At 34.3% G+C, this 12,998-nt stretch overlaps 1 protein-coding gene across 5 annotated transcripts in view; it reads right to left on the bottom strand.

The window, feature by feature from the left end:
- CFAP47 (cilia and flagella associated protein 47) overlaps positions 1-12,998 on the bottom strand; it is a 509,395-nt gene that overhangs the window by 265,631 nt on the left and 230,766 nt on the right. For 4 of the 5 annotated variants that reach the window (XR_003133488.3, XR_003133486.3, XM_025439582.3 and 1 more), the window contains exons 36-37: positions 12,086-12,220; positions 7,405-7,520 (exon numbers count right to left, since the gene is read on the bottom strand). Coding sequence is in view for 3 of the 5 variants with exons in the window: in XM_025439582.3 (XP_025295367.3) it covers positions 7,405-7,520; positions 12,086-12,220 (251 nt within the window). In the remaining 2 variants the exon portion in view is untranslated. The remainder of the gene's footprint in view (positions 1-7,404; positions 7,521-12,085; positions 12,221-12,998) is intronic. The other variant, XM_025439591.3, reaches the window with a different exon arrangement.

Genomic DNA, 12,998 nt, shown 5'->3' with positions numbered 1-12,998 from the left:
ATAGTTTGAAAAATCTGAGGAAGGGATCTGCTAGGTGGGATATGAAGGATGAGAATGAGTTAGCCAGAACGAACAGGGGAAGAAAGAAGGCATCCAAGGCCTCTGGTTTGAGGAATTATGTGTTTGAAGAACTTACCAAAGGCCAGTGGTGATGCAGCTTAGAGAGCAAGAGTGTTAGCAATACAGATATATCCAAGAGCCAGTGATGAAAATCACGTTGAGATATTCAGCCTATATCTTAATGGTAATAGGAAGCTATGGGAATATTTTAAGCAGAGGAGTGATAAGCAAATTTGCATTTAAAAAATGTTTCCATTCTAAGATAGAGGATGGATTGCAGAGAAACCTTTTAGTAGTCTATTGTGGCAGTGCAGTTTAAAGATAATGGTACATTAAACTAAATGTGGAATAGGTGACTAAGAAGAAAAGATGTCAAATTTAAGATATATTTGGTAAAATCAAGAAGACTTGCTAACAGATTGGATCTCCATGGAAGTTGATTTAAAAAAGGTATTTGGGGATCCCTGGGTGGCGCAGTGGTTTGGCGCCTGCCTTTGGCCCAGGGCGCGATCCTGGAGACCCGGGATCGAATCCCACGTCGGGCTCCCGGTGTATGGAGCCTGCTTCTCCCTCTGCCTATGTCTCTGCCTTTCTCTCTCTCTCTCTCTCTCTCTGTGTGACTATCATAAAAAAAAAAAAAGGTATTTGAAAATGGCCATAATCTAAATAACATGCATTTGATAAATGAATTTATGGATCTATACTTAAATCCTATGAAACACATTTTAAAATATAATATCCTTTTTATAAAATCAATGTCTGGTTTTAGGACCATGAAGATTTGAGCCTCTCTTGAGTATAGATGTTTCTTTTGAAATTTTGTAGTCAGATGGAGGCATGTAAATGACAAGGATTCCTTCCTGAATGTGTTAGAAAGTTCAGAATCAAATGGGTGGTCTACTTGGGTAAATGTCTTAGGTCTCTAAAAATGTGTATAATCATAGGCTTCATATTAATTTTCTTCCTTTTATTTTCTTTTTGTTCCAATTGCCTTCCTCTCATTAAAAAAAAAATCTTGATATTACACGTCTCTTGTAGGGTACTTCAACTTGGCTTTTGGAAAAGATGGAAAATAATTTATAACGTATCATTCAGTATCAGTGCCCAAAAGGTTCAGTGAGAATAACGTGGAAAAAAAGAAGCAGACTGCTTTTCCAAAAGTATACTTTTACTTTTATGCAGTAACTCTATGGTTAAAGCTAAATTTAATCATCAAATTAGATGCAAAAGTAAACATGTTTGTTTATATGTTGCTGTAGCTGTTTAATCTATTCTATGTAAATGATTATCTCTGGGAATTTAAATCCACAGCTGCCAGAAAGAGCCATTATTAATCATGATTTAGACAGACTCTAAGGATGTGGTACACATAGATAATTATATAATACCTAATAATAATAATGCTGCCATTTCTTTTTTATGAAAACAAAATATTTTCTGAACCCTATTTGTAAAAAAACAAAAGACTAGGAAATTACTTAGCCTAGCTAATAAAGATGCTTAAAAAACCACCTAATAATAGTACTCAACCCTACAAAATAAAATGCATCTAGAAAAGGAAATAATTATTTTGTATGGGCAGCCTGGGTGGCTTAGCGGTTTAGTGCTGCCTTCAGCCCAGGGCGTGATCCTAGAGACACGGGATCGAGTCCCACGTGGGCTCCCTGAATGGAGCCTGCTTCTCCCTCTGCCTGTGTCTCTGCCTCTCTCCCTCTCTCTGTCTCTCATGAATAAATAAATAAAATCTTTAAAAAAATTATTATTTTTTAAATATATTGAGAATTAAGTTTTATATATATTGAGAATCTTTTCTGGAAACACTTCCATGGTTATTCCAAGAATACTTAGGTGCTTCTTTCTATTTTCCTCTAGTTCTATACACACAATATAGATAAAGCAATTATCAAATTATATCCTCATTGTGAATTGGCTTATTGTGCTAGATTGCAAACACTGTGAGTAGTGTTAATATATTTTCATCTATGAATCACCAGCACTTCAAATTGGGAGTGGGGGCAAATACTTATTGCTTCCTAATATGTTCCAGCTACAGTACTAGGTGCTTTGCCTATTTAATTACATTTATTCCTGACAAAACTGTGGGTAAATATAATGATCCTTGTTTTCTTTTTCTTTGTTTTTTTTTTTCATTTTTTATTTATGAGAGAGAGAGACAGACAGACAGAGAGAAGAAGAGCAAAGGGAGAGGGAGAAGCAGACACCACACTGAGCAGAAAGCCTGACATGGAGCTTAATTTCATGACTGAGATCAGATCTGAGCCGAAACCAAGAGTCGGTCCTTTAACCAAATGCACCACCCAGTCGCCTGATCCTCGTTTTCTAAATAAGAAAAATGAGGCTGGATCATAGAGCCTGTGCATAGCAGTATCAAAGCCCAGCATTTAATTGTTAAATGACATGACAGTAGAGTTCTAGACCACAATGGCTTCTGAAGCTCAGATTTATTGCCTAAGAGAAATCTCATTAAAATTATAAGAAAGAAAAAAAATAAAATTATAAGAAAGAGATTTTTTTAAAGCTGCTAATTAGAAGAGGCTATTGATGAGCATCTGAACAGAGGTTAATAAAGGAAACAAAGCCGCCCCACAGACTCCTGGAGAGGCCATTTCCAGAAATGCCCACTTGCATGGAGCTCAAGATGGGGTTCAGACAACTTCACTGTCCTCAAGGCCAGTACAGTATGTTGGGCAATTGGGCATTAATGTTTTTCATCCTAAGATAAAGATTTGTGTGTATACACAGAACAACTATACTTTTCTATTGCCGTGTTATTAAATATGAATGGATAAACAACTACCACAAGGCATTAGAATAAATCCTTAAACATAATACACTGAAAACAAAATAAACATTAACAAATGACCTAAAAGAAAATAAAAATATTTACATAAGAGATGAGTACATCAGAGTCAGAGACATTGATGAAGATAACCCCAATTTAAGAACAGGATGCCATGCAAGAGATACTCAGTAAAAATGAAAATACTCTTGCAAATATACATGTAGAGGGGATTCTCATTTTCTCTCCCTTTCTTTGCTTCTCTCCTCTAAAGAAACACTTAGAAAAGAAAGCTTGTTGAAAAAAAGGGGAAAAAGCAGTGACATGAAAAATACTAGTGATAAGACAGGATACATAAAGAATACAATGAACAGGTTCAATATCCAACAACTAAAGGTTGGAAAATGAGAAATGAAAAAGTAGAGGAGAGAGAATTATGAAATTATTTAAGAGAATTTGCCAGGGCTTATGAAAAACTTCATATTTAAAGGACTCATTATGTACCCAGACAGTGAATAAAAAAAGACCCTCCTTGAGGCATTCTAGAGCAGTCTCAGAACACAATGGAAAATCCTAAAACCTTCTAGAGGTGTTGGAAAAAGAATTATAGTAGACTTTCTCATCACAAATAATGAATACTATAAGGCAGCAGAACAATTATTTTAAGAGTAATGAGGAAAAATCTTTCCAACTTAGCAAAATAAACCAAGCAAAATATAAATCAAAGGTAAGGGTAGTCAAAAGACATGCTTAAAAATGCAAAATCTTGGAAAATTTGTCTCTCATATATATTTTTTTAAAGATTTTATTTATTTATTCATGAGAGACACAGACAGAGGGAGAAGCAGGCTCCCTGTACGCAGCCTGATGTAGGACCCGATCCCAGGACCCCAGGATCACATCTTGAGCCGGAGGCATACGCTCAACCGATGCGCCACCCAGGTGCGCCTCTCATATTTTTTATTAGGCTTCATAAGGCTTTTTTAAAAAGTAAATATATAAGTAGATTAAGAAAGATATTAGTTTCTATCCAAAGAGAAATAAAAAATGTCCAATATTGACATCTCTTCAGTAGGTCTGGAAAGCAATCAGTCCAAATCAGAGGAAAAGGCAAAGTGCTCTAGAAATGGTATACTTGAAAGAAAGAGACTACAAGGATTATATGAACTTCTTTAGAATTTATTGATTTTCTCAACTTAAAGAAGGAGGAGTCAAAAGATACTTTTTATACTGATGGTATAAGAAACATATTAAAATAGATTTTCACTCTTGGAAAAGTAATAAATAGAGGACAGACTAGTGATGTTTGGAGGGATGGCAATAAATCTGGAGAAGTAAATAAACTAGATCATTAAATATTATAGCTGTACATCAACAGATTATTTCTGAAGTTGACATAACAAAAATACTAGCAAATATAATATAGATTATTTCAATTTATGGAGGTAACTACTGGAAGAGCTAAAATGAGACCTAAATGAAGGAGTGAAAAGTAGGTGGCTCAAGAAGTGGATTTCTAGAGACAGATTTGAGGGGAGAGGGACTTGCTTTTCATTCTAAACTCCTCTGCAGGGGCACCCAGATGGCTCAGCCAGTTAAGCATCTACATTTGGCTCAGGTCATGATCCCAGGGTCCTGGGATGGAGTCCCACGTCGGGCTTCCTGCTCAGCAGGAATCTACCTCTCTCTTTCCACCTGCCTCTCCCTCAGCTCATGCTCTCTCTCACACACTCTCTCTCTCAAATAAATAAAATCTTAAAAAAATAAATTACTCTGCATTTTTTACTTGTTAAGCATGTATAAGTTAAATTTTGATTAAAATATATAAGTTGATAACAAGAATATAGGCATGTGTGTAATATAGTCAAAACATGAATATATGTACTCATGATTACATGTGTGAGTAGGTATACATGAATATATGGTCAGTTAATGTTCACGTGGCATGTATTAAAATCTCAAGAAGCTAATATTTACAAATATGTCTATATTTATATAGACAATAAGTGGTGCAATGGTGAATAAAGAGAAAACAAGGCCACTACTGAGAAGTTAATAGGAAGTAGCCTGTTGGGTTCACCCAAGTGAAATATTCTCACAAACCAGCTCCTGGAGAAACAGAAAATGATACGTCATGAATCTTCAGGATTACTTACAAATAGTCAAAGACACGTTTTATTGAATGTCAAGGGCTTTGCATGCATGTGATACACACACACATGCATACACACATGATATATACAGGTATCTATTGAATAAGAGTGCCATCTCTGGATTTAGATTGCCTGGTTTTAAATCTCCACTTGATCATTTAATAGCAGGGAAAATTGGGCAAATGATTTAATGTCTCTGCTCAATGTCTTCTTTTGGAAAATAAGGACACTAATATGGCTGTTAGGATGTTTAAATATGAAAAGGTACACAAAGTGCATGTTATATAGATTTTGTACATAGCAAGTGTTTAATAAGCATTGTTTTAATATTTACATATATAATGCATTTATTTTGTAAATATTTAACTATACATATGCTATAATAAACATATACTTGTGCATATAAAAAGACTAGAAGGAAATGAACTGATGAATTGTTTATCTGATGGAGTTCTAGGTGATTTTGTTTCTTCTTTATACTTTTCCGTAACAAATTTTCAACAAGGCGCAGATTTTACATTTATAGTAAAGACTATAAATGTTAATTTTGTTAACTGAAATGTGATTTTTAGGTTAAAATATCAGAGGTTTTATGTGGTTGTTAGGAAGAATTTCCACCTAATGAAAGCTGTGAAATCTGAAAGACGCTATTGGGTTTATGAGTTAAAAAAAGTGGAGAGAAACCTGAAACCTTTTCACTTGTATCAACCTATTTGAAAGGCAGAGAACAGATCTCAATTATCCAAGTCCTGTGGGAAGAAAAACGGTACTGTGACAATGTTTAAATGAACTAGTATTACTAAAGTTGTATTTTATAACAGACACGTAATAACTTAAAAAAAATGAGTGGGTTATTTTTACAAGGAGTCTTATTCTAATCATTCAATTTATAATATAGAAACAGGTGAGTGGAGAATTGTTTCCCCCACATTCAGTTCAATCTGGATATATACCAACCATGAATATTCAGAATTTATAAATTATATACTCCTTAGCATGGAGCAGTAACTGAAGAAAACAAACACAGGCTAATGACACAAGCCAAGGGCACTGTTAGAACTGGGTTTCTTGGTATTTTAAATGTAATTAAAATGGCCCTTATTTCCAATTATTTCTGTATTTCATATACTAGAAGTAATAATAATTACAATGTGAAAAGTAACTCAGGTTAATGTATAATTAAAAACCAAAAAGATAACCAGGTGAAGTAACTTTAGTAGTTATAACCTGTCACTCTGTACTGCAAAAAAAATAATTGAATGCAAAGGCAATGACTAAAATTCTAGCTGGCTGAAATAAATTACTGGTTATTAGTCTGTGAACCATTGTGATACTAGCATGGCTATTCTCTTATCATCCTTGTATTTTGAAATAAGAATATTTGCCATCATTAAAACCGTTGACATATCTAATAGGATTTGTTGATCTGGGAAGAGTCATACATTATGCTTATATTTAATTTCATACATTATGCTTATATTTAATTTCTCAAAATATTCCTAATGTGCACTAACTAACTAACTATTCTTTGGGGGTTTCATTTGTGCTTTATTTTTGAAAGTAGGATAGTATAAGAAACATTAAACAAAAGCATCATGAGAAAAGAATCAGATAGAAATGAGACTTTAAAGAAAATCACTACAATTTGTGAGTGTGTGTATATATATATATATATATATATATACACACAAACACACTAGGTATACACCTATATATATACACACACATGTACACCTAGTGCATATATATATTATATATATAACATATATATATATGCATCTAGTCACACATACAAACACAATGACAGTGAAGGGATGGAGAAAAATGGCAACAGTGAAGGTGGCTTTGAGGTAAGATTATCAGTCTTTCACTTTCTTTGTTCTTTGTACTTTCATAGTTTCTAAATTTTCTACAATGAGCACATTGCTCAGCAACAACTATATATAACATATAAACAGAATGATATATAATAATGTTATATATAATATCTATAAAATATATATAAGTAAGTAATATAACTATATAACAGATATATATACATCTAAATTTAGCACACACTGATTTGAATTTCCTACAGGAAACTGAAGCACAGTACATAAACAAACAACTTATAATCTAATCTCTATGGCCCATATGCATGTAAAATAAACTAAAATTAAAAGCATACATAACAAGCAACTGTTTTATGTTGTTAAAATTGTTTTAACAAAATTGGTGAGGAATCTCAGCAACATACACATAATTTATCTATGCCTGAGTGATAATCTTTTCATTATACATATACTAGTTAAAAACAAATCCAGGCCACTCTTTTATAATTATAATACACATTAAAACTCTAAGGTTATTTTTAGTGAAGCAAAATTTAAAAAGAAAAAAAAAAACACTTACTTTGGAGATATTGTCACCGTGTTCCTTGCCTGGGAAAGGGAGAAGTCAGAGGCATCTTTTCCAATAATTGTAGCATTATACACTAAGTGTTTCAAGCTTGAATTTTTCAGTAGAATCTATATTGAAGAGAGTATACATAAGATCATGAATTTTAAAAATATATAATTTAGCACTTATTTTCATCAAAGCAAGTTATACACTTCAATCATGAAAATATTCCTAATGTGCACTAACTGGAGGAAAGCAGACTTCGTATTTAAAAATAACACATATATAGATAGTTTACCAGAATAGGCAAGGAGAAAGAGCTTTCAAGCTTTCAAGTAAGGAAATGACAGATGTAGAAACACCTGACCATCAAAGGTTTGAAATCCAAAGTTAGCAACTTGGATTTTGTTCTTACTGCGAAGGGAAATCTTTGGAGAATTTTAAACAGAGAACTTAGATAATCCAATTTACAAAAATACTACTCAGGCTGCTCAGTGTAGAAAGTATTATAAGGAATGTACATTTAAAAACAGAGGCCCAGGCTGTAAATGATGGTGGCCTTGACTTGAAGCAATAGTATAACATTGGGTTGGGTGTTCCTTTCTTTCTGATGCCAAGATAGGGAGGGTACTTGAGGACAAGTTAGAGAATATCTCATGAAAACTGTGAATATCCAAGTGTTTATGTAGAATATAATGGAGATTTAAAAAAAAACAGACACAGTGGAAAGATTCCAGGTTATCATGGAAAGTACTGACTCAGAGGAGGAAGATGACATGGGGAAAAATGCATGATTGGCCAAATTAGAGTGACAACAGGTGAGTGCAACTTACATAGCCCAAGAAGTATAGTCACAGAGATCGGAAGAGTCAACAATTAGCACTATGCATGATTATAGTGACTTACAGTGATAATGGTGACTTATACAGAATTTGGTAGATTTGGTAAAGATTAACTAGGGGCGCCTGGGTGGCTCTGTTAGTTAAGTGTCTGGCTCTTGGTTTCTGCTCAGGTTGTGATCTCAGGGTGGTGCGATTGCGCCCTGCATCAGGCTCCATACTCAGTGCAGAGAGTGCTTGAGATTCTCTGCCTCTCCCTCTCTATCTGTCCCTCCTCCTGCTCTTTCTCTCTCTACCTCTCTCTAAAATTAAAAAAAAAAAAAAATCTTAAAAAAAATAAAAGATTAAATTAACTAGTTTTATATTTCAATGAGAATTTTTGGTAACTACCAGGACAAGTACGTTGTTGCCAAAGAGTTTCTTCTATCTTTGGTTACACCGAGGAATTGGGGCTCTCATGTTGTTTGCCTACTTGTGCATATCATTTATACTGGGGGCAAGACAAACCCAGTGTGTTATTTTTTATGTATGTATGTATGTATTTATGTATGAATTTGAAGTACTAGTAAATGATTTTTTTTTTTTTTTTTTTAGTAAATGATTTTTAAGTTCCTGAGAACTAGTTTCTGTTTTCTGAAAGGAAATGTAGAAAATCATGAGGATTCTCTGTGAAATGTTTTTGTTTTATAGTCCTGGAACTTCCATAACCAGCTCTGAAATCTGAAAAAAGCCACTCATTCTCATTATGTCATATCCTATATATGACACAAAGGCATTGGGCTCACCTGTGGTCAGATTATTCCACTCAGGATTTCACATTGGGGTAGTAAGTGGCAAATGGGGACAAAGGAAATCTGTTCAAGGAAAGGAAAAAAAGCTTTGGAGCCTCAATTCCCCTTGTGCATCTTTTGTAACAATAGCTTATCTTTCACTATTTAATAGTTATCTTTAACTACTGTGCTTCTGTGTAAATTCTGCTTCAAAAAAGTAAGAAGAAAAGTTCAATTGCATTTTAAAAATACCTCAGAAAACCACACAATCTACATTTTTTTTTTCACTGATCACTATTTTTTTTTACTGGTTCTAGGATTCTATGTTTCTATTAGTGACATATAGTTACACAAATACTTTTTCAATTCTAGTAGCCATTTCTTGAGATTCTTCTTTTTTCTAGAGTGATGAAAATGTTGATTAAAATACTCAACAACTGGCGGGGGGTGAGGGTGACTGGGTGGTGGGCACTGAGGTGGGCACTTGACGGGATGAGCACTGGGTGTTATTCTGTATGTTGACAAATTGAACACCAATAAAAAATAAATTTATTAAAAAATAAAATAAAATAAAATACTCAACAACTTAAGCACTGCCATTTATGGTGTTGATGCATAGGGGCAAATTATGCCAAACGTTCTCAGCAATTTCCAAATCAGTGATTTTCTTAAATTAAATTTAAAATTAAAGCTTATTGTAACTGACAGTTTTTTGCATTCATATTTAATTTTTGTTGCCTTCAAAAGACATACTCTACATTTGTGGAAAATAAAAGCTGTATCTGTATAATTTCATCTATAATCTTTTTTTTTTTTTTTAAAGTAGGCTCCATGCCCAATGTGGAGCTTTAACTCAAGACCTGGAGATCAAGAGTTGGATGCTCTACCTACTGAGCCAACCAGGTGCCTGTCATCTATAATCTTAAGATATGAACATTATTTCTAGTAAAGAGCTAAATGTGGAAAGAACTGTTTCCATTTTAATTGCTTTAATTTGATTTTTAACATCAAAATTAAAATTTATGTTGAAACAGTTTCTGTTAAGTACTTTTAAAAAATAATGGCAATTAAATGGCATAAAGAAATACAAACACATGGACAGAATTAAAGAACTGGAATTAAACCTTACTATAATAAATCACTGCTTAATCTAATCCAGACTCCTCCTAGTTTCTGCAGGCTTAATCAAAACATTTCTAACTCTTTAGAAATTTTATTTTGAAGTCAAAAGATCTCTCCAACATAATTACAGCTCCAGGCTTTGAGAATCATTGCAGTTAGGGAATTATCAGAGTAAATACTGTTGAAAAAACTTCCAAAGAGTTTTATGTCTTTTTTTCTGACAAAAAAAAGAAAAAAAAAATCCTTAAAAGGAATCATATCTCAACGTATACTAAGAAAAAATAAGGAGAGGTTTTCCTCACCCTAAACTGAACCCTTTACATGCTGAGACAAGTACCTGATTTTCCCTGATTTTTAACTGAATCCTTACCAACCATCAATCATCTTGTCACAGAGGCTACATATTTATTCAGAGGCACAATTACAAATCAAAGATCACCAAGACATATCTTTTGAAGACCAAATATGGACAAGTTCTGCATCAAAAATATAAAATCACATCCTCTCAACTAAATATGAGGAGGAATACATAGAATAGCCAAAGAAAAGGAATAGATATGATCTGACCAAAGAGGTAAAGTAACTTTTGTATGAAATAAGATTCTATCAGCCACTAGTGTCCTCAAAGAAACAATGAGAGACCTATAAATCTAGTTGAAGATTTTATGAAAATTTGTAGAAGGAACAATCTGACATAAACATAAGCAATTTGAAGCTGTATGCTAGGAGTGCCTGGGTGGCTCATTCGGTTAGGCATCATACTCTTGGTTACAGCTCAGGTCATGATCTCAGGGTCCTGGGGTTTAGACCTGAGCCAGGCTCTATGCTTAGTGCAGAGTCTGCTTGTCCCTCTCCTTCCCCCTCTGCCCCTCACCCTTTTCTCTTTCCATCTCCCTTCTTCATGTGCATGCTCTTTCTCTCTCAAATAAATAAAATCTTTTAAAAAAATTGGAAAGAATTTTAAAAATAAAAATTGTGTGCTAGAAGATATTTCACAAGTGTAAATATGAAACAAACAGCTTGAAAAACAAATTGAGGTCAATGGTCCTTAACAAGATATTTCTCCTTTTTTTTTTTAAAAGATTTTATTTATTTATTTATTTATTTATTTATTTATTTATTTATTTACTTACTTATTTGAGAGAGAGAGGGAGAGAACAAGCACAAGCAGGGTGAATAGCAGGCAGAGGGACAGGGAGAAGTAGGCTTCTTACTGAGCAGGGAGCCAGAAGTGGGGCTCAATCTCAGGACCCCAGGATCATGACCTGAGTCTAAGGCAGATGCTTAACCGACATAGCCATCCAGATGCCTGACAAGATATTTTTCAATCAAAGAGAACACTTCATAAATATAGACATATTTATACAGATTTGTTATTGTCATGGGATTTCAAATTTTATTTTCATTTTTGATTTTTTTCTGCATATTAAAAACTTCACTGTTATACATTTAGCAGCTCCTGCACATATAATATCCTTTAGTGGGAATTAGATGGTCCTGGTTTTTTCCTGAAAACTTTGATTTTCCTGAAAAATTTGATTTTTATTTCCATTTCTATATCCTCATCTGAATAAATTCAGCTAGATGTGTAAACTGCTCCCTTGTGGAAAGCTGAGTACATTCAGAACACAAGTTTACACTCCTGGGGTCAGTCCCCTTGCACGTGAAATGCGTGTCAAGTACTTTGAGAAAATTTGCCCTTTGAAGTGCCTGACTTTCCATTTTCTACTTCCCCAAGCCGCATTCATCAAATGAATCATCTAGGAATCATCATTTCATTGCAGGTGGTTACTATTATGCAAAAATTGTCTCACTCTGCTAAACCTTCTTTAGAAAAAGCAATATTTGCTAAGGCTTACTATATCATATTGATACTTTCGTTAATTTGGGGTTGGAAAAGAACTAACTAAAACCCCTGTGAAGTGTTTAACTTCACATATTTTGGCCCCAAATATTCCATACCTGTCTCAGCACAGTGTCATGTAGAGTACAATGAAAGGGCACCACCTTCTTGGGGAGATATGTCGGGAGCCTTTCATACATATAGACACAAAGCATGAGCATCAGGATTGGATTAGGGTCACAGATGTCCGTGGCCTAGTTTCAAAGAAAAGAAATATACATCAGAGAGGATATGTCGATGAAATATATAAAAAGGGCTAAGGCATAATACAGCAATTATTGAATTACTTTAACATATTTTAAAATATTACTAATTGACATTGACACTGAACTGTAAACACAGTAAACAGAATATTGCTGTGAATCAGAAAAGCTTGACTCAGGTGTTAAAAGATGAATTAGATGTGTTCTCAGTATAACACTGACCTCACGGCCTCAAAGTCTTCACAAAAGCTTGTCAGAGATCATAAAAATATTAGGCACTAGAAATACTGACCGATGTGACTAAGACACTGCTCCTGATGCAAAGTACCATAAACAGCAATAAAAAAGAACAGAGAAGTAGACAAATTACTGAGGTAAAAGAAGGCAAGAACTTCAAGCAAAAGCTCAAGGCAGAAGGCAGCACAAGAGATGGCCTTGAAGAGTGCTTGGATCTTAAATAGGTTGTGCCTGGGGTGCAGAAAAGGATGTTTTCCATCAGAAAGGCACAGAACTACAGTGCAAGGATATAGGGAAGTATAGTGTTTATTTGTTAAAGAAGTACAATTCGAATCATGTGTAAGGCAAGAAAGGCGAAGCACTGCGTGAAAAGACTAAGGAGCGCCAAGGCCACACTGTGGAGGGTGTCATCGATGCCAAGGTGAGGGACTTGATTTCTGAATGAGGAATAACACAAGAGCAACAATGCAGGCAGATCAGGTGGGGGTGGGGGTGGATAGGGAGTACTTTTTCTAGAACAAATTGTAATAGG

Source organism: Canis lupus, chromosome X (genome assembly GCF_003254725.2).
Source record: "Canis lupus dingo isolate Sandy chromosome X, ASM325472v2, whole genome shotgun sequence".
NCBI classification, from domain to species: Eukaryota; Metazoa; Chordata; class Mammalia; order Carnivora; family Canidae; genus Canis; species Canis lupus.
This window is presented reverse-complemented; position numbering and strand designations above follow the sequence as displayed.